Genomic DNA, 23,507 nt, shown 5'->3' with positions numbered 1-23,507 from the left:
AAGAAAAATAGGATTCTAAGCAAGGCTACTCTTTTTTGGGGGGGTGGGGTGTTAATTTTTTTCTTTTCTTCATACAAACGTCTTCAATACATTTTAGAATATTTTCATATTATAACAAAAACAGTATCGAGTTACTACATTATTTATAATTAATCTCTCAAAAAATATTAGTTCTTAATTACTTTCGGTGCCAATCCAACCCCCCCAAACTTGACCTGTAATTTTGTCACCTAGATATCTAATTTTTTTCTAATTGAATTCAAGCTTAATTTCCTTTAAACCTTATTAAATTAATATCCTTTTCCTTTAGTACTTCAGATATGCCATAGTGCCTACTCCGCCTTCTTATGCATTCTCCAAAACCTTTACAAGAAAAAAGACTTTATCAATCTAAAACAATAAAAAAAAGGAAAATTGTAACTCGAAAAAGCAAGGGAAAGAAAAGAGAAAAGAAAAAAAGAAAGAAAAAGAAAACAAAACTTTATTATTATAACAATTTTAAAACAATATAAAAATTAACCAACCCATTATTTCAAATTTTCAATCACTAATCATCTTAATATTATAATTATATTTCATTCCAAATCATAATCAATTATTATTCAAGTATTTATCACTTCACTACTCTTGAGGCAGTAAAAAATAGATAACACAATTGCTTCAGTTTACGCCTTTTTAAAAACCATCAGAGAAGCAAAATCATTAGGAGCAAACAGGCCATCCCTGTAGCAGCGGAAAATTGTCTCCCAGATGTTTCCACTCCACATGTAGCTTGAGGATCTACAGTGATAGAAAAAGAGTTTATCTTGCAGGAATACCTGGGGTTGGCATTCAGAAGAGGGCAGTGGCTTCAGAGAGGGAATCTGGCGATACTCACTTCTCCAGATCACTTTGGATTTGACCTGGGTCCAGTAGATGTCGTGTGATTGGGCCACGGTTGCCCTGATTCAGCAGCAAGAGAAATAATTAGAGTTAGAATTTTTGAGGATGTCCTAGTAAGGCTGAGAGTCTCCCCATGGGTTTAATCCAGTGTTTCTCAGTCAGGGCCATTTGAATAGAGTAGAATAGAATGGAATTCTTTATGGGCCAAATTTGATAAGACACACAAGGAATTTGTCTCTGGTGCATATGCTCTCAGTGTACATAAAAGAAAATATACATTTGTCATTTCTTAAGGTGTGTGGACTTCATCTTACCCAGAATTCCCCAGCCAGGAACGTTAATTCCTTGGTGTTGTAATATCAGCTAAAAGTTACAGTATAAAACAGTTCCGGTTTACACAATGGGAAGGGTTAAGAGGAGGTCCGGATTAACTTCCGAGGGAAATGAAATCAATAATTTTCCATAATGCTTTTAAAATCCTACCCTTTCCCCTGGCAGAATTAATAATAATAATAATAATAATAATAATAATAATAATAATAATAATAATTTATTGGATTTTTATGCCGCCCCTCTCCGGCTAACAATAATAAAAACAGCATGTGACAATCCAGTAATAAAACAACTAAAAATCCTTATTATAAAACCAAACATACAGACAAACATGCCATGCATAACTTGTAATGGCCTAGGGGAAAGAATATCTCAACTCCCCCATGCCTGGCGGTATAAATGAGTCTTGAGTAGTTTATGAAAGACGGGGAGGGTGGGGGCAATTCTAATCTCCGGGGTGAGTTGGTTCCAGAGGTCCGGGGCCACCACAGAGAAGGCTCTTCCCCTGGAGCCCGCCAAACGACATTGTTTAGTCGACGGGACCCGGAGAAGGCCAACTCTGTGGGACCTTATCGGTTGCTGGGATTCATGCGGTAGCAGGCAGTTCCGGAGGTAATCTGGTCCAATGCCATGTAGAGCTTTAAAGGTCATGACCAACACTTTGAATTGTGACCGGAAACTGATTGGCAGCCAATGCAAGCCACGGAGTGTTGAGGAAACATGGCCGAATTTTGGAAGCCCCACGATGGCTCTCGCGGCTGTGTTCTGCACGATCTGGAGTTTCCGAACACTTTTCAAAGGTAGCCCCATGTAGAAGGTAGCCCCATGTGGAAAGCAGGCACATTGGGAAGATATTTTCCAGGAATCGCCGCTTCTTGGCTCACCTGATTTCTGTTCTCGTGAAATAAGACCATTTGAAAAGAAAAGCAGCCAGGATTTGAGACAGCCCAGAATACTTACACAAAGTAAACTACTGAAGGACAGCCTAAGGGAGGTGGGAACCAGGAGTAGATCTGTTGCATTTTTAAGTTGGTGTTGGAATGAGTAATGGCTCCTTGAGGATGTCCAGAGCACTGTCAAATAAACAAGGAAGGAACTAAATAAGTACCAACGTAAATAAATAAGTCATTAATCTCAGTCTATTGAAATATTTCTGGGAGTTTGACCAATAAAGCTTTACAAAACAGGAAACTGGCAGGGATGACAAAGATCTGGAAACAGAAAGTCCTCTCGGCTTCGGTTCTCCGACCGCCATGGTGCAAATGTTCACCACACCCACTTTCCCTCAGACAGTCCCTTATATATTGACAAGGCATGGCCAGGTGTCCCATAGAGCTATTCACACCAAGAACCCCTTCTTTTCAGAAACTCATGTCTAGACACTGTCCTCCTAACTCTGGCATCTAACAGGGGGGCCTTATCTGATTCTCCATCATCTTCCTCTGACTCAATACCATAACTGGGGGTGCTACAGTCTTTGGTGGTTCCCCAGTCTCTAACTCCCCCTCACTCTCAGACTCAGTTGCCAAGAACACAGACCCTGGATACAAATTCACATTTGTTTCCTGGTCTTCGAAATCCATGACAGCTGAGCCGGATGTGGACAGGTTTTACAGGTCCAAAATATTCTAACTTTTTCCCCCAGACCTAACTAATGATCTTCCCAGCTCTTACCTTGCAGGCTCTTTCATTGTTTCTCTCTGCAAAGAATGTTTTCCAAGTCTTTGCAGAGTTTTTTCATTACTCTAAATTGCTCTGAGTAAGTTTCTTTCCAGCCCTAACCAGGTGCTAACAATGTTCCCAGCTCTTACTGGCTTGCAAGCTCTTTCATTGTTACTCTCTCTGAATAAAAAAAAATATTAAGCCCTTAACCAGGGGATAAAATAATGTGTTGTAGCTGACCAGACTAAAGATGCTAGCCAGATGAATACCTGATAAACAGATTCTTTTCCCTATTTTCCTCCCCAAAAACTAAGGTGCATCTTATATTCCGGTGCGTCTTATACTCTGAAAAATACGGTATTTGTGTTTACCTTTAAATATCTGGTATTGTTTGGGGGAGTTTGCCAAAATCCCAGGGCAGCGGCCGACTGGAACGAACGTGCCTCCAACAACAATCCCCGATAAGCAGCACCTAGGAGCTGAACTGGAAAAAACAAACTACTTTTTGGCAATCCCCTTATAATGTTTCTTTTCCTTTACTGTAAATCAGCAAACCTTGTTTCTCAAGCACTAAAAAAAATGGATGGATGTATCGTGTTAACAATAATTGTCTTCACTGGTGAATTGATCAAAGTTGGCTGGATTCATCCACTTTGCTAAGCCTGAAACTCAAAAGTGGATTCACACAGCCAAAACTTGATAAAATGGATTTTGGATGATCAGGACAACTGCTGACTTCAATGATACACATCTTTGGGGGTTTTCTGACAGTATTGTAGAAGTAAATTATTATCTTTTGTTTCTGGGAATTTATCCACTTCTCATTGCTTACAATCCTGACATTTGTTGATGATAATCTCATTTAATCTCGCTCAGTTTAGTGCTTCTGAGCTTCTTCCAAAATCCAGCTACTGCTGATTCTTGGTAACAATAATCTAGTGGTTTATTAATGCTGAGAAAACATATGGACATTAACTCTACTTGGAAAAGAGAGAGAGAGAGACAGAGAGAAAAGAAAGATTTGTAGTCTAGCAGCTTTAACAATACAGTGATACCTCGCCTTACAAACGCCTCGTCATACAAACTTTTTGAGATACAAACCCGGGGTTTAAGATTTTTTTGCTTCCTCTTACAAACTATTTTCACCTTACAAACCTACCACCGCCGCTGGGATGCCCCACTCCGGACTTCCGTGGACAGCAAAGTGCCCGTTTTTGTGCTGCTGGGATTCCCCTGAGGCTCCCCTCCATGGGAAACCCCATCTCCAGACTTCCGTGTTTTTGTGATGCTGCAGAGGAATCCCAGCAGCGCAAAAACGGGCGCTTCACTGGCAACGGAAGTCCGGAGGTGGGGTTTCCCAGCGAGGGGAGCCTCAGTGAAATCACAGCATCACAAAAACACAGAGGTCCGGAGGTGGGTTTTCGAGGACTTCGGTGTTTTTGTGATGCTGCGATTTCACGGACTTCTATTGCCAGCGAAGCGCTCGTTTTTGCGATGCTGGGATTCCCCTACTGGGATTTCCCTGCAGCATTGCAAAAACACAGAAGTCCGGAGGTGGGGTTTCCCGTGGATGGGAGCCTCATGGGAATCCCAGCAGTGCCAAAACGGGCGCTTCGGCTGGCAAAAGGGGTGAATTTTGGGCTTGCACGCATTAATCACTTTTCCATTGATTCCTATGGGAAACATTGTTTTGTCTTACAAACTTTTCACCTTAAGAACCTCATCCCGGAACCAATTAAGTTTGTAAGACAAGGTATCACTGTACCTTCCTTTCCATTGAAATGAACAAAATAAAAACTTACCATAAAGCAGCTGCCCGTTTTGGAAGGAAGGTGCACTAACCGAAACTTCATAAGGACTAGGAATCTTTTGAGGCTGTACTCCAGTATGGACAGGCAGCATAGTCTCACAGGCAGATATGGGAACTCCATCTGGAAAGGCATCATTTGAACGTAGTATGGTCCAGAAAATGGCCCCCCAAAGGCAATTCCAACAAGCCATGTTTAGAAAAAAGCAGTTTCTTGTCTTCGGAAGCAAGTATGAATTCTCCAAAGCTCATAAAGAAAGCTTTTATTTTTAAAAAAGGAAAAAAAGAGTTTTGGGTGAGTCACTAATTCCAGAACAGATTCATTTTCTACCCATGAAGGATGAAATACTCACATGTCTCTGTCTGCTGAGAAGAACGGAGTTTTCATCTAGATAGATGATAGAAATGGGTTACCATTAGTTTAGATCAGTGGTTTATTTTTATTTGTTTATTTTGTCCAATACACAATACATAAAGAAGAGAATAGACATGAGGTAATATATATAAAGAAAAATATAAAATAGAGGAGAAGATATATGAAAGGAAGAAAATATATATGATATATGAGATAAAGGAAAGACAATCGGACAGGGGACGAAAGGCACACTAGTGCACTTAGGAACCTGGAGAGGTCAATCGTGGATAGTCTAAGGGAGAAATGTTGGTGGTTAGGGGTTGACACTATTGAGTCTGGTAATTTCCACGCTTCGACAACTCGATTGTTAATGTCATATTTTTTACAGTCAAGTTTGTAGCGGTTAATATTAAGTTTGAATCTGTTGCATGCTCTTGTGTTGTTGTGGTTGAAACTGAAGTAGTCATTGACAGGTAGGACGTTGCAGCATATGATCTTGTGGGCAATATTTAAATCGTGTTTTAGGCATCGTAGTTCTAAGCTTTCTAGACCCAGGATTGATAGTCTGCTTTCGTAGGGTATTCTGTTTTGAGTGGAGGAGTGAAGGGCTCTTCTGGTGAAATATTTTTGGACATTTTCAAGGGGGTTGATGTCCGAGATGTGGTATGGGTTCCAGACAGATGAGCTGTATTCTACGATGGGTCTGGCAAAAGTTTTGTAGGCTCTTGTGAGTAGTGTGAGATTGCGAGAGGAGAAGCTACGTAGGATCAGGTTAACAACTCTAGAAGCCTTTTTGGTGATATTGTTTTATTTATTTTTATTACTTAGATTTGTATGCCGCCCCTCTCCGGGGTTTGCAGTGGGCTTTGGCGCTTAGGTCATTTGATATTAGTATTCCAAGGTCTTTTACTGAGTGTGGGTTGGCTGTGAGAATTTGTTTATTCAGTTTATATATGAGGTTAGGATTCTTTTTGCCGATGTGGAGGGTAGAACATTTGTTGTTTGATATTTGAAGTTGCCAGGTGTTAGACCAATCTGAGACAAAGTCGAGGTCTTTTCCCAACCTTTTCTTGGCCATGACCATGTAAGCATCTCTAAAAACCTGATGCCCTTCCCCAAATATGTTGCTAAGGTCTAGAGACTCTAGACACCACACGTTTTCGAACTGCCACCATTAAAAACCAAATTGCACCCCCCCCCCCCCATGGGGAAAGGGCCCAACATTGGGAACTACTGGTTTGGAATGGAATGGAGTGTTAATAGGAGATATATTTGGACCGGGACTCACTGCTCACAGTCACTCATGCCCTCATCACCTCGAGGTTCGACACTGTAACGCTCTCTACATGGGGCTACCTTTGAAAAGTGTTCGGAAACTTCAAATCGTGCAGAACGCAGCTGCGAGGGCAGTCATGGGCTTCCCCAGGTATGCCCATGTTACACCAACACTCCGCAGTCTGCATTGGTTGCCGATCAATTTCCGGTCACAATTCAAAGTGTTGGTTATGACCTATAAAGCCCTTCATGGCATCGGACCAGAATATCTCCGAGACCGCCTTCTGCTGCATGAATCCCAGCGACCGATTAGGTCCCACAGAGTGGGCCTTCTCCGGGTCCCCTCTACTAAACAATCTCGGTTGGCGGGCCCCAGGGGAAGAGCCTTCTTTGTGGCGGCCCCGACTCTCTGGAACCAGCTCCCCCCAGAGATTAGAACTGCCCCTACCCTCCTTGCCTTTCGTAAACTCCTGAAAACCCACCTTTGTCGTCAGGCATGGGGGAACTGAGATATTTCCCCCGGGCCTATATAATTTATGCATGGTATGTTTGTATGTACGTCTGCTTAATAATGGGGTTTTTAAAATATTTTAAATTGTAAATTATTTGTCATGAACTGTTTTATTTTGTTGTGAGCCACCCCGAGTCTACGGAGAGGGGCGGCATACAAATCTAATAAATAAATAAATAAATACATACATACATACATACATACATACATACATAAATACATAAATACATAAATACATAAATAAATGTGAATAAATGAAGATGAAACACACACACACACTAGTAAATTAACTAACTGAGGGGTCTAGATTCATGCAGTGTTTCAGATGGAAATTATAGGAGATACGGCTTGAGAAAACTGTGGAAATAGTCACACTGTTTAAAATCTGGCTTTTTTTTTTTAAAAAAAAATATTTTTATTGATTTTGTAAATACCACCATAAAATCTGGCTTGTCTCCCCAAGACAATTGGTTGGTTGTTGAGAAGATTTGAACCATTTTTTTTCTTTTCTTTTTGCATAAATCAAGAGGAAGAAATAATATCCTTTTTCAAAAAATCAGTCAAGCAGTGCAAAACATACTTAAGCTTGGAAACTGATTAAATCTGAAAGTTGGATTTCCTGTCACAAGAATCAAAAAGAGAGAAAGAGTGAAAAGGAAAATGGTGGTAAATGAGTATTCTGTTTTTAATTTTTTTTATGGCTGTCCTATTTAATGTGACTCGGGGCAAATGTAGAAGAAAACAGCCACAAAAATACACACAATTAAGCAACTCACGCAATTGAAAGAGAATGATTTGGAAAAAGAGACAATCATTGTATTTTCCAAAATTTCTGAGGTAAAATCTTAGTGTCAGACTTAAAGTGAGATATGTCCTTTCATACAGAAAAGAACTTGCTAGCTACTTTCTTGAGAATTTGATGACTTCTATATTTATTGAGTTATACTTTTACTTTGTCGTCAACCCATCCCACAAAACTTTTAGAGTTATCTGTGGAGATTCTCAGTCATCCAGTGTCATGGTGGTCCCAAAGGTGCTTTTTTCAAGAGGCAACTGCACTTTTTGGGTCTTCTTTGCTTCTCATCCAAGGAGCTTCTTCAAAGCTGAAGAAATGTCTTGGAAGAGAAGCAAAATATCTTCAAAGGGAACCATCCCCACCCCCAGAAAGTCCAGTTGCCTCTTGAAAAAAATCACCTTTGGCTTTATCTTTCATTTTGTCCTAAGACTTGTTATCGACTTCTCTCCTAATGTGGAAACAACTTAACAAACAACAGAGTTGCAAGGGACCTTGAAGGTCTTCTAGTCCAACCTCTGCTTAGGCAGGAAACCCTACACTACTTCAGACAGATGGTTATCCAATATCTTTAAAACGTCCAGTATTGGAGCATTCACAACCTCTGGAGGCAAGCTGTTCTACTGATTGTTTTAACTGTCAGGACATTTCTCCTTAGTTCTAAGTTGCTTCTCTCCTTGTTTAGTTTCCACCCATTGCTTCTTGTTCTACCCTCAGGTGCTTTGGAGAAGAGCTTGACTCCTACTTCTTTGTGGCAATCCAGGAGATTCAATTCAATTCAATTTATTAGATTTGTATGCCGCCCCTCTCAGAAGACTCGGGGCGGCTCACAACAGTAATAAAAATAGTATAACAATGGAACAAATCTAATTTTATAAATTATATAAAAAACCCCAACTGTTAAAAACCATACAACGCATACATACCAAACATAAAATATGAGAAAGCCTGAGGGAGATGTCTTAGTTCCCCCGTGTCTGGCGATATAGGTGGGTCTTGAGTAACTTGCAAAATACAAGGAGAGTGGGGGCTGTTCTAATCTCCGGGGGGAGTTGATTCCAGAGGGCTGGGGCCACCACAGAGAAGGCTCTTCCCCTGGGGCCCACCAAATGACATTGTTTGGTCGACGGGACCCGGAGAAGGCCAACTCTGTGGGACCTTATCGGCCGCTGGGATTCATGCGGTAGAAGGCGGTTCCAGAGTCCAATGCCATGAAGGGCTTTAAATGTCATTACCAACATTACTGGAACACTGCTATCATGTCTCCCCTGGTCCTTCTTTTCATTAAACTAGCCATGCCCAGTTCCTGCAACCATTCTTCATATGTTTTATCCTCCAGTCCCCTAATCATTCAGTATTTCAAGTCTGGTAGATTAAGGTGTTTTGTTGCAAGAGGAAGAGTGGAGGACTCTTCTTCTGAAATCTTTCTGGAGTCTCTCGGTTGTATTTATGTCTGATATGCAATGCGGGTTCCATACAGGTGAGCTGTATTCTAGAATTGGTCTGACAAAAGTTTTGTAAGCTCTGGTTAGGAGTTCAATGTTTTTGGAGAAGAAGCTACGTAAGATTAGCTAAGTAAGATATTACATAAGAAGCCATGTAAGAAAAATGTTCCTTGATTTGTTATCAGAAGATTGAGAAGCCCCTAAGGAGGCTGCCAGCTCGGTTTTGTGAAAAGCACCACCCTAATTTATCTCGTAATCTTGTCTTGTTAACAGTTCCACACCCCCTGATCAGTCCCCAAAGAGATCCCGCTTGTTTTGCAACTTTTCCTTTAAGCCTGATGGAATGTCTTGGACATCAATGCCACGGAATTATTGGCTGGACATCGGTTGCCTAAGTGACACTTGTGAGCAAACAATTTGCAAGCCTGCCACCAGAAGCTTGTTCAACTTTTAAAACTTGAATCCTAGGAAGAAAAAAAAAAAAGGGTTGATAATTTTGAAGCAACCAGAACGTGGATTTTTTTTTCCTTTAAGGCAGGTAGCCAAATTCCAAAGCTTCTTGACGGGCTGACAGATTTGATGTCCGTGAGTAATTTATTACAAACAGCGGCTTGCTTTTCATAGCTGTGGATCAAGCAGGGAATTAGGGAGGTCCAGGAACACAACGGTTCACAACGTTGCGTTTTCCTTCCACGCATTGCTATTTCTCCAGGACAACACAAAAAGTGGCCTTGCATTGTTGCATTGCAAGTATTGCAAAATGGAAAGTGGGAATAAGGAAAGGTTTTAGATTGTTGTTGTTTTTGCAGCATTTCTGCCATGTAGGAAGTATGGAAGAGTGATACAAGACACGGTTTGCATGCAAAATAACAGAGTTGAAAGGGACCTTGGAGGTCTTCTAGTCCAACCTCCTGGTCAAGCAGGAAACTTTATACCATTTCAGCCAAATGGTTGTCCAATCCTTTCTTAAAAACCTCCATGATGGAGCACCCACAAATTCTGGAGGCAAGTTCTTCCACCGATTAATGGTTCTGTCAGGAAATCTCTAGTTAAACATGGGGAAATACGAGAATTTAAAGAAATCAAAACAGCAGCTTTGGAAAGCGCTCAAGCAGTAGTGGTACTAGGGTGGAAGGATAGTAATAATTGGACAATCCAGAATTGGTACTGGTACATGGTGGACCACATCCACTTCGAAATTATGGAAATAAGATTAAATAACTTTGATGAAAATAAATTGGAGAAGCTGATGGCACGATGGAATAAGGTGAAAAATTATATCTTAAGTAGAATTTATGACGACAATGTGAAAAATAAATTCCAATCACTTTTTGTATGTAAAGAAATGTAAACCGGAGCCAAGGAAGAAATTGAAATTTATTGTAAATAATTCAACCCCCTAAATTGTGGTGGGGTTTATTGGTGTTGGGCACTTTTTCTTTAAGATTTTTTTTTTTGTTTGTTTGTTGTAATAAAAATTTAATAAAAATATTATATATATAAAAAGGAAATATCTCTTTAGTTCTAGGTTAATAATAATAATAATAATAATAATAATAATAATAATAATAATTTATTAGATTTGTATGCCGCCCCTCCCCAAGGACAGTGCAGGGCGGAAGGATTTGCATTCAACTATTCAGTCAAAACTGAAGAAGCTGCTTGGATGAGAAGTGAAACATCTTAGGTTGCTTCTCTCCTTGATTAGTTTCCACCAATTGCTTCCTGTTCTGCCTTCAGGTGACTGAGTGGGCGGGGCCAACTTGACGTCACTCACACCCAGTTGGTCGGAATTTTCGGTGGCCTCCAGCCAGTTGCCGCAGGAAAGCGGCTGGCAGAGAAGCTTCCCAGGCTGCCGAAAAGTACCGGAAGTTGTGGGAAAAGCTGTTGCCATACTGGCAATGCCATGTCCTTTGCATATGCCCAGCCCGTTGGACTTGCAAGGCAGTGGAATGGATCTGTGCAAAGAACGTGGCGGTGATGAACATGGTGGGCGGGACAACTGGTGATTGGTGGATCGGTTTGGGGGCGTGACCAGATGGCCATCGCTACCAGTTCGGCGACCTTGACCAAATTTCCGCCAACAGTTTGCTCGAACCGATGCGAACCGGCTGAATAATAATAATAATAATAATAATAATAATAATAATAATAATAATAATAATATTCAGCCCATTCGCATCAGTTTGAGCAAACTGTTGGCAGAAATAATAAGAATAAGAATAAGAATTATTATTATTATTATTATTATTATTCAAATCCAATAAATAATAATAATAATCATTATTATTATTATTTATTGGATTTGTATGCCACCTCTGGTTGAATCAAGCCCATGTGGGTCAAGGATTTTGCCTACAACCCAGATATAAAATTTTTTCAAGACTGTTTCTTCAGATTCCATCCATTCTTCTCCCTATCCCCATTTCCTACAAGCTGAAGACCTAAAGGACCATGTCGTTGGAAGATAAATACATAGCAATTATGGATGAGGACGATGAGGATAAGGAGGAAGAGGAAGACATCCAGGAGGCAGCGGCCTCGTTCGTTGATGGGGTGATCAAAGATGCTGTGGACAAAATCATAGCCCTGAAGAAGGAAGAGGCAGGTAACTCCAAGGTGGATGTGAAAATGTCAGGGCACTGGCGTCCGATTTCGACTAGGCCCTGATTCGTACTCTTCTCATCCACGTTTAGCTGCCATATACACAATACAAAATATTCCTTGGATGAGGTGCAGCGATTTCTCCATCGGAAGAGGTCTGTTGCAGATCGAGGACTATATGAAAGTAAGTTTCATGTTCCTTTGTAAATAGAAATATAGCCTAAAAGATTAACAACAGACAGAAACAACTTTAAGTGCAGTGATGGATCCAGAAGGCTTTCAGAAGGCGCTTGGGGCTCTTCCAGATGCACTCGTCCACAGTCTCTGGAGAGTCTCTGGCTGAGGCCTGGAACAAGGCTGAATCACTGGCCCCCTCAGAGAAGGTTCGCAACTTGAGCGTCCTCCTCGATCCACAGCTCACATTAGAGAAACATCTTTCAGCTGTGGCGAGGGGGGCGTTCGCCCAGGTTCGCCTTGTGCACTAGTTGCGACCCTACTTGGACCGGGAGTCGCTGCTCACAGTCACTCATGCCCTCATCACCTCGAGGCTTGACTATTGTAACACTCTCTACACGGGGCTACCTTTGAAAAGTGTTCGGAAACTTCAGATCATGCAGAATGCAGCTGCGAGAGCAGTCATGGGCTTTCCCAAATATGCCCATGTTACACCAACACTCCGCAGTCTGCATTGGTTGCCGATCAGTTTCTGGTCACAATTCAAAGTGTTGGTTATGACCTATAAAGCCCTTCGTGGCATCGGACCAGAATATCTCCGGGAGTGCCTTCTGCTGCACGAATCCCAGAGACCAGTTAGGTCCCACAGAGTGGATCTTCTCCGGGCCTTGTCAACTAAGCAATGTCGCCTGGCGGGACCCAGGGGAAGAGCCTTCTCTGTGGCGGCACCGGCCCTCTGGAACCAACTCCCCCCAGAGATTAGAACTGCCCCCACCCTCCTTGCCTTTCGTAAGCAACTTAAAACCCACCTCTGCTGCCAGGCATGGTGGAACTGAGATACTCTTTCCCCCTAGGCTTTTACAATTCTATGCATGGTATGTATGTATGTATGTTTGGTTTTTATATTAATGGATTTTTAATCATTTCTAATATCAGATTACTATTGTACACTGTTTTATTGTCGCTGTTAGCTGCCCCGAGTCTCTGGAGAGGGGCTGCATACAAATCCAATAAATAAAGAAATAAAATAAATAAATAAGTGCAAGCATAAACATTAACAAAATAATCTAAAAATGTACATATCGTCGGTAGAGCTTCGGATAGAAACAGGGAAACAAATTTGTTTTTTATGTGCGTATGTTTTCTTTTGCAACAATTTAAAAAAGAAAATACCAGAGGTGCAGTGAAATTAGCAAACTGTGTACCATTCTAGTCCATGAGAAATAAGGAACTGATCACCCTATATTTGATCAAGAACGCAGAGCCAGCCTAAATTTCTTGAAATTGGATTAGGGTTAGAGATTCTAATTCTTGGTCTACTAAATCATGTGCTTCTTTACTAATTCGCCCTAAGAGGGTGAAATCAGCATACTAAACTGTTCTGTCGAGCTCTCTGGTAGACTCCTCCCAAAAATGCACAGATACAATTTCAGACACACACACGTTTGAAAATTCAAAACAATGTTCTTTATAATGAAAAGTCACTTAAACCAAGCCCTCTTTTGGTAGAGCAAAGAGCACTGGTCTCCAAACAAACTGGTAATTTGTACAAGTCCCTTATCAGTTCTGTGATACTTAGCTTGCAGCTGTGAGGCAATTTACAGTCCTTCTTTTTTCACAAAGTGAAACACACCTTGCTCTGGTTTAGTTTCAAAGCGGGGAAAAATCAGCACACAAAGGTCAAAGTCAGCAAAGCAGTCACGAAACACAACAATCAGACAATCCTCCACAATGGCCAAACCCACAGACTGCTATTTATAGCATCCTCACTAATGACCACAGCCCCACCCAACCACAGGTGGCCTCATTTTCTTTGATAATAATCTCTCAGTTGTTGCTGCCTATGCATCGCTCTCCACATGCGTGGCTGTATCATTAACTCTTGTTCTGAATCCAAGGAGGAGCTAGATAATTGATCTCCTTCTGAGCTGTCTGCCATACTCTCCTCCTCCCTGTCACTCATGTTTTCTTGGTCAGAGGAGCCTTCATCAGCAGATTCCACTGGGGGCAAAACAGGCCTGTACCATGTGGATGTCTCCCCCACATCCACAGTCCTTGGGGCAGGAGCTGGGCCAGAGTTAACCACAACACTAAACGAGTCTACAGTTGTAAATTATAAAAAATATTTGAACATTATTGATGTCGTTCACTTATGTACCTAGCAGTTACGCACTGATATTCTCTTATTCTGTTAAAGACTACCTGTAAGCCAGTGAAAGGCCACTCATCTTCACCGTTACCAATGCGCCCTCCAAGGCTATTGTGGGCGCGCATGTATCTAGCACATGCAGGCACACCTGTCGGTGCGAGATTTGGCAAGCTAAATTGGTGAGGAAGTGCATGCGAGCGAGATTTCGCTGATTTTTGACGATATTTTTGCTTGCACAACAGCAAAAAATTGCCGAAAATCGTCAAAATCTTGCTCCTGTGCATGTCCTCACACAAGATTTCAGTTGCTGTGCATGTGCAGAAGCCAAATCTGGCACAGATTCATGCGCCTTCCTCAATTTCCTACCAGGACGGAGCACCTGGCCGCCACTGCTGTAAGCTCCAGAATAGTAAAATGAAATAAAACAGCCTACTTTTTCTTTTCCTTCAAAGAGGTACTTAAAAAAAAAAAATTAAATTGATTTTTTACAAGTTTAATATACACACAACATAAAACAGTGCCCACCACCCCGACACACACACATACCCCACCACCAATCAGGGGTGTTTCTTATATAATCCACTTTGACCCAAGAGCAATATATCTATTTACATATTATAGAGTGATTCCAATTTATTTCTTGTAGCTTGGTCTTGGATTCTACTCGTCATATATTGTCATACATTGTCCCACTGTTCCATCAGTTGTTTCAATTCAGTTTCATTATCCAAATTTATCCTTTCATCCATAATTTCAAATTGAATATGGTCCACCATGTACCAGTACCAATTTTGCGTTGTCCATTTTGTCACATCCTTCCAACCCAAAACTATTACCGCCTGAGCGCTTTCCATTGCTGCTTGTTTTATTTCTCTAAATCCTCCCATTGCATTGCTTTGCAAATGCAATACTGCCATTTCCTTAGTGATTGTCCATTGTATGTTTAACATTCTATTAATGTCCTCTTGCACTTTTTGCCAAAATTCCTGCACTATCAGGCATTCCCAAAACATATGCATAAACACTCCTTTATCTTGACACCCGTGCCAACAATTCCCCCTGACATTCTGCTGAAAGTGTGCGAGTTGAGCAGGAGTATAATACCACTTATGTAATATTTTCCTTCTCATTTCCCTAATTCTTGTATTCTTAATTTTCCTTCAAAGAAGTGCTTGTAACAGGAATGCTCTCTGATTTGCAGTGTATTCATCATTGCAGACATGGGAGCTTCACGAAAGTTGGCTACACTGGAGCAACTATCTCAACAACGAGGAACTCAAGTATAGCACCCGGTACTATTACCGAGTCCGCTGGAGCATCCCGACATGCAGGAAACCCATCCCTCGAGCCACGGCCTGTGTCTATTTCGTCATCGAGATTTCCAAAATCAAACCCAAAGTGAGTATTTTGAAGTCCTCTCGGGAGACAATGTTCGGTCTCACATGGCAACCGGCCAGCAATTAACTTCCAATTAAGGCTCAGATACAAGGTTTTGAAACGAAAGAGTCTCTTTATGATAAGGTTTGTTGAGAAGCACAAATTAGAACCAAGGAATGTCTTTCCGCTGCCAAAGTTCAAAGGGGAGGCAGAGCTGATAAGCTAGATTTACAAACAAATGGTTTCAAAGCCAAAAATTACTCACAGGATTCTTTAACCCTAGAATTATCCTGAACTGCTGCAAGGTACAGTGGTACCTCTACTTGGGAATTTAATTCATTGCATGTCCAGGTTCTTAAGTAAAAAAGTTTGTAAGAAGAAGCAATTTTTCCCATAGGAATCAATGTTAAAGCAAATGTGTGCGATTTGGGAAACCACAGGGAGGGTGGAGGCCCTGTTTCCTCCCAGGAGATTCCTAGAGAGGCCCCACGGAGGCTTCCCCCTGCCTTTTCTGGCCCTGTTTCCTTCCAGGAGATTCCTAGAGAGGCCCCACGGAGGCTTCTCCCCGCCTTTTCCGGTTACAGTTTCGGAGACTCGGGTTTGTAAGTGGAAAATGGTTCTTGAGAAGAGGCAAAAAAATCTTGAACACCCAGTTCTTATCTAGAAAAGTTTGTAAGTAGAGGCGTTCTTAGGTAGAAGTACCACTGTATGTCTGAACAACAGGCAAAAACTCTTGATCAAGTGTTGATTTTCTGCAAAGGGAACCTCCCAATTCCTCCCCTTAGTATACACCCTGGGATTATAGACTGCGCACAGCTGTGCTCAAGTCCTCCTTCTGAGTCTGCTTAACTGCTCTTGCCTCCCCTGCATCCTTCTCACGCTTGCGTCTAGGATAGGATCCCTCATCTCCTCTTCCTCCGCAGACCCAGGCAAAGCCCCACCACACTCAATCTCTCCCTCCTCCTCACTGTCTGACTCCTCTGACAGCCACACAGGCCGGCCATACCCAGACAGACCCGATTCATCTGGCTTGAAGTCTGTTGTCAGAGGACCTGGCTGCAATCCAACCACAGCAGGCAATGAAGCTCAACTGGGATGAAGTCGTGTTAGGGATGCTCTCCAAAACCCATGAACTGTGGTTCCATCAAGACCGCTCCCACCAAAACAGAGCAAGCAAGCTGCTGGGAGCAAACCTCACAGCCTTTTAGGATTGATGATGTCACCTAGCTTGGTAAAGCGACGTCTACAAGATGCTCGGAGGGCGCCGGGGACCCCCGCCAATTCAACCCTGAGCTACAAATATTTTCTTTGATCTGGTGTATCAGTTGCTTCTCAGAATCTGATCACACAGAGAGAAGAGAAACTATTGGCTACCTGTACAGATACTGTATTTTTTGGAGTATAAGAAATACATTTTTCCCCACTAAAAGAAGGGAACTAGGTCACTACAATAGTTTCTACTGGTTCGCCCCAGTTCGGGTAAACTGGTAGCAGTGGCATTGGGAGACACCGCCCACTTGCCTGGACGTCATCACGGACATTCTGCACATGCGTAGAAGCTTCTCGCTCATAAAACTAACTTTTGGTTTTCTATCTGATACAGAACCTACCAATTGAAGTATTCTTTGTGGTGGAAACCAACAGGCTGATTCATAGGTAAGTTCACACACCCCAATCGACTGGTTTATACCTCAGGGTTCCCACTTTGACCCAAGAGCTATGTGTATACTACTCAAAAAAATAAAGGGAACACTTAAAACAACAGAATATAACTCCAAGTAAATCAAACTTCTGTGAAATCAAACTGTCCACTTAGGAAGCAACACTGATTCACAATCAATTTCATTTTGCTGTCAGCACATCCAACTTTGTATTCAATGAGAATATTTCATTCATTCAGATTTAGGGTGTGTTCTTTGAGGGTTCCCTTTATTTTTTTTGAGCAGTGTATTAGTGTTGTATTTGTATTACCGTTTAGCTAAAACAAAAAAATGTGAGTGTAAAATACTCAGGGCTGTTTTCTATTTACAGGCCAGGAAAAACTCGTTTTAAGGAGAAGTGGCTCAAAGATGTAATTGAAAGTAAGATTGTCATGATGGAGACTGTGGATTTTTAATTTTGCTGGAACGGCTAGAAATTAAAATCTCTACAGGTACCCTGCTTTTATTTTTATGGTAATAAAATTCAAGAGTTGCCATAATCAAACCTTTGTTTTGATCGGTGTCATTCATGTCAATGAAGTGGAGGAAGAAAAACTTTTAACCAAATGATTCATGGAGATTCTCAGTCCCAAAAAACCCACAATTTGCTTTTTTCAAAAGGCAACTGGACTTCGTTTTTCCTTGAAGAGGTTTCGCTTCTCATCCAAGCAGCTTCTTCAGTTTTGACTGAAGGGTGGAATGCAAATCCTTCCATCCTGCACCATTCAGTCAGAACTGAAGAAGCTTCCTGAATGAGAAGTAAAACGTCTTCAAGGAAAAACGCAGTCCAGTTGCCTTTTTTTTTGAAAAAAGCATCTTTGTGTTTAACCAAGTTGAAGGTATAAACAGTTTAAAGCTCCTAAGTTGGACATTTTCAGCAGAAGATGGGCGATTACACGTGTCAAATGTTATTTAATGCGACATAAACAAACTGACTTTTTACCAACCAAAAGTCCTTATTTATCTGGTTCATTAAATTGCCACAATATATTCTGATACTTTATCTAGTCTTCCTGCGTTACTCTGCATATATATAACCGGACAGAGACCTTTCTTGAATAAATAAGAAAGAGGCAAAGCTGGGGGGGAAAAAATACACAGCCATTTGTACTTGGGGAGGAATGCATTTTATTTTAAAAATACAGTTTAGAAGTGGTGCACCATACCAGAACTGTGCAAAAAAGTAATATCCAGAATGCATTAAATAAAACTGTCCTTAATACTGGGGTGTATTCACATTGGGATTTTTTTTCTGTTTTGTTTCAAAATGTGTCTCCAGCTTTGCTTCTGAAGTTTAGGGTGCACTCAAAATTTACAAAAGGGAACAGAAACTCAAAACCTCCCAATATGTGGCAGTTGGCACATGGACTTTGAATTCCAACCCACATATTTTATCCTTAGATAAAGCCATTAAAGGAACTAAAGGATTAAAAAACTTATTCAGGCGGATATTCTTCCCCTCTGCATTGCTAAAAAAAGAAAACAATTTATACTTAGTCGAGCAGAAAATGTATTCACCGATCCTCAAAGCATTCTTGCTTGCAAAATGATGAAAACTGACTTAAATTTGCAAAAAAACCAAACAAACCTCAAAATGAAAGAATATTTTGTATTCTTATTTACAAGGATCAATGCTTGACGGTCTGTACCACAAAACAAGATCATAATTTCAACATTTTTCCACTCATATTTGTGGGTCTGTTTGAGGCAGGACAATCATCAACATTAAAGCCATTTCTGAGTTTTGGGTGCACAGAGTTAGACCCAGAGTATGTTGTGGCTGTCTTTCACAAAACACACTCATCCTATAAGAGATCTTGTTTTTCCATTCAGGACTTAATAGTTTCTTCTCGTCAAAGTCGACAGAAAAGAGTCTAAAATGGAAATTTTTGCTCCAACTGATTTTTTTTTTAAAGTGCTACTTTCTCAATCACAAAGAAGCAAGAATATTCTCAGTAGCTTCTTGCCATTACGGTGGAACCGATTGGCCCGCTTTGGTTAATCTGACTTGGATTGCAAGTTGGAAAGGCCCTGTAAATTATTCCAAGGCCTCACCAGACCAATTTAGGGTTCTTAAGCTGGATACCTATGAACTGTTTCCCCGAATTCCTGTAGCACAAGCCAGTGTCAGGGCTCCACCCATTTGCCTGTCACTAAGGGAGGACGTGGCGTTCATTTCTCGTCTTTGCCCTTTGTTTTTCGGTAGACCATTTCCCGGAAGCTGGCTAGGATCTTGTTTTCTCTCTTTCGCCTTTCTTCCTGGTTGAAAGACGCCAGGGCCCTCTTCTCATCCGCGCTGTAGATCTGGTTCTCTTTCCGCAGACGTACCGCTTCCATTCGCCGATGCCTAAGGGAGGGGAGAGAGAGAGAGAGGGAGGAGAGAGAGAGAGGAGAGAGAGAGGAGAGAGAGGGAGGAGAGAGAGAGAGGGAGGGAGGAGAGAGAGAGGAGAGAGACGGAGGAGAGACAGAGAGGAGAGAGAGGGAGGAGAGACAGAGAGAGAGGAGAGAGAGAGAGAGGGAGGAGAGAGAGGGGGGGAGGAGAGAGAGAGAGGAGAGAGAGAGGAGAGAGAGAAGAGAGAGAGAAGAGAGAGAGAAGAGAGAGAGCGGAGAGAGAGAGGTAGAGAGCGGAGAGAGAGCGGAGAGAGAGAGAGAGAGAGAGAGAGAGAGAGAGAGAGAGAGAGAGAGAGAGAGAGATGGTGCCCATTAGTGAAATATCAACACTCAAGGCATCAACTCTTGCCAAGAGAATTTTCATTACATTTCAGCCATTTCCATTTCCTCCAATTCCCCCTGGGCCCCGCCAAACGACATTTTTGGCTTCCAGAGATCCTCCGGGACACAGGGGAGGGCGTTTTTACCCACCCCCAGCTTCCGGGAAGCCTTTGGAACCTGGGAGGGTGAAACACAAGCCTCCTGGGCCCACCAGGAGTTGGGCAACAGGCTGTTCCTGGCCTCCAGAGGGCCTCTGGGCGGTGGGGGAAAATGTTTTCACCCTCCCCAGGCATTGAACTATGGGTGGTGGGCAGTTGCACATATGCAATAGCATGTGAACGTGCTCTTTTGGCTTCCGAGGACAAAATGGTTCGTCATCACTGGCTTATAGGATAGATGCGCAGGCTGAAATTCTTGGTTGACATGTTACTGCCAAATCATTTTTGATTAGACAGAAACAAAGGCATTCAATAGATGAAAGAAGAATCATGATGAAGTGCAATTCAATACAATTCAGTATTCTTCATGACAATTAGGTATAAAATAGAAGCAAGATCCAATCTGTTTTTTTCGATCCAAGATTGCCCTGGTACTTTTGGGTGGGCCAATCAAAGCATATCTGGACCGGGACTCATTGCTCACAGTCACTCATCCCCTCGAGGCTCGACTACTGTAACGCTCTCTACATGGGGCTACCTTTGAAAAGTGTTCGGAAACTTCAGATCATGCAGAATGCAGCTGCAAGAGCTATCATGGGCTTTCCTAAATATGCCCATGTCACACCAACACTCCGCAGCCTGCATTGGTTGCCGATCGGTTTCCGGTCACAATTCAAAGTGTTGGTTATGACCTATAAAGCCCTTCATGGCATCGGACCAGATTATCTCCGGGACCGCCTTCTGCCGCATGAATCCCAGCGACCGGTTAGGTCCCACAGAGTTGGCCTTCTCCAGGTCCCATCGACTAAACAATGTCGTTTGGCGGGACCCAGTGGAAGAGCCTTCTCTGTGGGGGCCCCGACCCTCTGGAACCAACTCCCCCCAGATATCAGGGTTGCCCCCACCCTCCTCGCCTTTCGTAAGCTCCTTAAAACCCACCTCTGTCGTCAGGCATGGGGGAATTGAGATATTCCCTTCCCCCTAGGCTTATAAAATTTATGCATGGTATGCTAGTATGTATGATTGGTCTCTTAAATTGGGGTTTCTTCAATTACTTTTTATATTAGATTTGTTATATTTGTCTTTTTTACTGCTGTTAGCCGCCCCGGGTCTGCGGAGAGGGGCGGCATACAAATCTAATAAATAAATAAATAATAATAAAATAAATAAATATGCTAGCTCTTGGCCCTCACAGCCATTTTTAACCAGGTCGCTTACCTGCTGCCACTCATAACATAGCCGGATTTCTCAAAGGAAGCGATTTCTTCGCTGGTAAGGCCGATCTCGCCTCTCCTGGGGATCCGCTTGCCCGCCTTGACGTATTCGGCCATGGCGGCACCTTCACCGGGCAGCAAAGCGTGACCGTAGCTTCAGGGGAGAAAGAGAATGCCGGTGTCAACCACAGCAAGTACAAAAAAAAAGAGAAAGTAAAGGTTGCTTCCCCCAGCCTGGTGTTGCAGCTCACTCTCTATGTAGGATCTGTATCTACAACCTTTCTACTCCCGCCTAGTCTGTGATCAGCCACGGGGGACAGCACTCACTTCAAAGGGCGGTCGTCTTGAGAAGCGTGAGTGATGGGAGCCTCTGGGCCAATAAAATCCACGGCGTCTGTGTTTTCTGCAATAAATAAAGGGGGGGGGGAATTCCTTACCCATAAAGGCTGATAAACAATCCCAGCGACCGATTAGGTCCCACAGAGTGGGCCTTCTCCGGGTCCCGTCAACTAAACAATGTCGTTTGGCGGGCCCCAGGGGAAGAACCTTCTCTGTGGCGGCCCCGACTCTCTGGAACCAGCTCCCCCCAGAGATTAGAACTTCCCCTACTCTCCCTGCCTTCCGTAAACTCCTTAAAACCCACCTTTGCCGTCAGGCATGGGGGAACTGAAACACCTCCCCCGGGCATGTACAATTTATGCATGGTATGTTTGTGTGTGTGCTTGTTAGTAAATGGGGTTCTTTTAAAAAAAACTTTTTAAAATATTTTAAATTTATTTGGATTTGTTACGATTGTTATATTTTGCTGTGAGCCGCCCTGAGTCCGCGGAGAGGGGCGGCATACAAATCTAAATAATAAATAAATAATAAATAAATTGTATGCAATGAAAAGCATAAAAAAAAACCACAATCCAGACGACTGAAAAAAAAAGGATGTAAACACAACAAGAATATCTTTAAAGCAACTAGTAACTTCCCAATAAAAAGAGCTTGAGTTTTAAAACATTCTGAGACGAGTGCATGAGGACAAGCTGTATGAATGGTGTATATGTAAGTGATTATGACTGTTTTTATAACAAATGGGAGTTTTATTAGGGGTTTTATAGTTTTAGATATTACATTCGACTTCTTCCTGTTGTTCTATTTGTATTTATATCTGTTGTGGTTGGCTCACGGACAGCTCCTTTGGACACTGATTTTGACTCAGAGGAGCCGGGTCCTTCAGATCAGAGAAGACCTATCTGGCTTCATGAGAGGTCAGAGAAGGGGATGGAGAGGTTGATGTGGAAGGTGAGACAGAGAGACCTGAAGAACCTGTAGTCAGAGCCTCCTCTGAGTCAGACGAGGAAGGGGTGATGGATGATCCCATCCTAAATGTCAGGGTGCGTAGAATGCTGGGACACCAGGAGCAGCTGCGCAGATGCAGACAGAGATTCTAAGGCACAGCTGTTAGAAATCAAGGAAGCCGCAGCAGGGTTAAAAAGGGAAGGGCTGCGAAAGGCGGTGTGGGAAATTATCGTTCAGTTTTGAGAGAGAAACAGAGACAGTGACGCTTCTAGATTTTACTTTGGACAGCTTTGGAATTCTGACATTCAAGCCAAGTGAGCAATTGGCAGAATCAAGCCAGAGAGACTTTTTATTGCCGGCTTGAGCTGTTAACTCTGACCTCCGGATCATAAACTAACATTCCTTTGCGGTGGCTGAGGCTCTAAGCCACTTTTGTACAGAAAAATAACTTTTGTTTTTTGCAAGCTCCTGTGTGTCTGTGTTTGTACACTGCCTCGTTGGGTGGACGGTCAAATAAATAAATAAATAAATTTGATTTTAGTTCCCCCATCCTCAATCGTGACCACCTACTTGATCTTTCAATCCACAGATCGTCCCCATGTAGAGTTCCCTCATCAGAATCTTCGCTGCTCGAGTCACTAGAATCCTTCCTGCTCTTCTTACTCTTCTTTTTCTTGCTCTTTTTCCTGGTCATTACAAGAGGGAGCAGATTGATTGGGACAGCCACGGTCGGGGAGAGACAAACCAAAGGTTACAACCAAGAATAAAGTACTTTGGCTACAGAGCCCTCTGCAAATTGGCAACAGCAAGTTAGCATCGCTAGCTTTTCATGTCTTCTTTCTAGCTGACTTACAGATGGTTTTACGTTTTATTTGTTCATGGAGAATGGTGGTTTTCAAGCTTGGCAATTTTAGGATGGGTGGACTTCCAACACGGCAGCTGGAGAATTCTGAGGGCTGAGAAACCACACATCTTAAAGGTGCAAAGTTTGAAAAAAATGGAACTAAATATTTTATTTGGGCCAAGTGTGATTAGACACACAAGGAATTTATTCCAGGTACCAATATAA

At 42.3% G+C, this 23,507-nt stretch overlaps 3 protein-coding genes across 4 annotated transcripts in view; 1 reads left to right on the top strand and 2 right to left on the bottom strand.

The window, feature by feature from the left end:
- Positions 1–685: 685 nt before the first annotated feature.
- LOC139171569 (putative defense protein 3) lies at positions 686–4,878 on the bottom strand. The gene is made up of 5 exons (XM_070759907.1): positions 4,680–4,878; positions 3,249–3,361; positions 2,176–2,288; positions 878–942; positions 686–780 (listed from the first exon to the last, which is right to left on the bottom strand). The coding sequence occupies exons 1-5, from the start codon at positions 4,876–4,878 to the stop codon at positions 686–688; spliced, it is 585 nt and encodes a 194-aa protein (XP_070616008.1).
- A 4,591-nt stretch (positions 4,879–9,469) lies between these two features.
- AKAP14 (A-kinase anchoring protein 14) lies at positions 9,470–17,572 on the top strand. 2 transcript variants are annotated; one of them, XM_070758331.1, is made up of 6 exons: positions 9,470–10,330; positions 11,500–11,671; positions 11,760–11,851; positions 15,209–15,388; positions 16,971–17,023; positions 17,399–17,572. In XM_070758331.1, exons 2-6 carry the CDS (start codon positions 11,518–11,520, stop codon positions 17,481–17,483), a joined length of 564 nt encoding a protein of 187 aa, XP_070614432.1. In that variant the 5' UTR covers positions 9,470–10,330; positions 11,500–11,517; the 3' UTR covers positions 17,484–17,572. The 2 variants fall into 2 exon arrangements, with proteins under 2 accessions (XP_070614432.1, XP_070614431.1); XM_070758330.1 differs by having other exon boundaries at positions 9,565–9,648.
- Positions 17,573–18,171: 599 nt separating this feature from the next.
- NKAP (NFKB activating protein) overlaps positions 18,172–23,507 on the bottom strand; it is an 11,323-nt gene continuing 5,987 nt past the window's right edge. Inside the window, exons 6-9 of the mRNA XM_070759899.1 lie at positions 23,009–23,124; positions 21,479–21,554; positions 21,156–21,305; positions 18,172–19,414 (exon numbers count right to left, since the gene is read on the bottom strand). Of these exons, the coding sequence (XP_070616000.1) occupies positions 19,240–19,414; positions 21,156–21,305; positions 21,479–21,554; positions 23,009–23,124 (517 nt within the window). The 3' untranslated portion in view covers positions 18,172–19,239. The remainder of the gene's footprint in view (positions 19,415–21,155; positions 21,306–21,478; positions 21,555–23,008; positions 23,125–23,507) is intronic.

The sequence above is a fragment of the Erythrolamprus reginae genome, chromosome 8 (genome assembly GCF_031021105.1).
Source record: "Erythrolamprus reginae isolate rEryReg1 chromosome 8, rEryReg1.hap1, whole genome shotgun sequence".
Taxonomy (NCBI): domain Eukaryota; kingdom Metazoa; phylum Chordata; class Lepidosauria; order Squamata; family Dipsadidae; genus Erythrolamprus; species Erythrolamprus reginae.
Note: the sequence above shows the minus strand (reverse complement) of the source record. Positions and strands in the feature narration are given on the sequence as shown.

Excerpts from the sequence above, each read along its gene's own strand:
- LOC139171569 (XM_070759907.1), bottom strand. The coding sequence starts at position 4,878 with ATGGCTTGTTGGAATTGCCTTTGGGGGGCCATTTTCTGGACCATACTA. Across the intron at positions 2,289-3,248 it reads ACAATACCAGATATTTAAAG|TGCTCTGGACATCCTCAAGG; the intron begins GTAAACACAAAT and ends TTTATTTGACAG. Across the intron at positions 943-2,175 it reads CCTTCAGTAGTTTACTTTGT|GGCAACCGTGGCCCAATCAC; the intron begins GTAAGTATTCTG and ends CTGCTGAATCAG.
- AKAP14 (XM_070758331.1), top strand. The coding sequence starts at position 11,518 with ATGTCGTTGGAAGATAAATACATAGCAATTATGGATGAGGACGATGAG. Across the intron at positions 11,672-11,759 it reads CCTGAAGAAGGAAGAGGCAG|CTGCCATATACACAATACAA; the intron begins GTAACTCCAAGG and ends ATCCACGTTTAG. Across the intron at positions 15,389-16,970 it reads TTTCCAAAATCAAACCCAAA|AACCTACCAATTGAAGTATT; the intron begins GTGAGTATTTTG and ends TATCTGATACAG.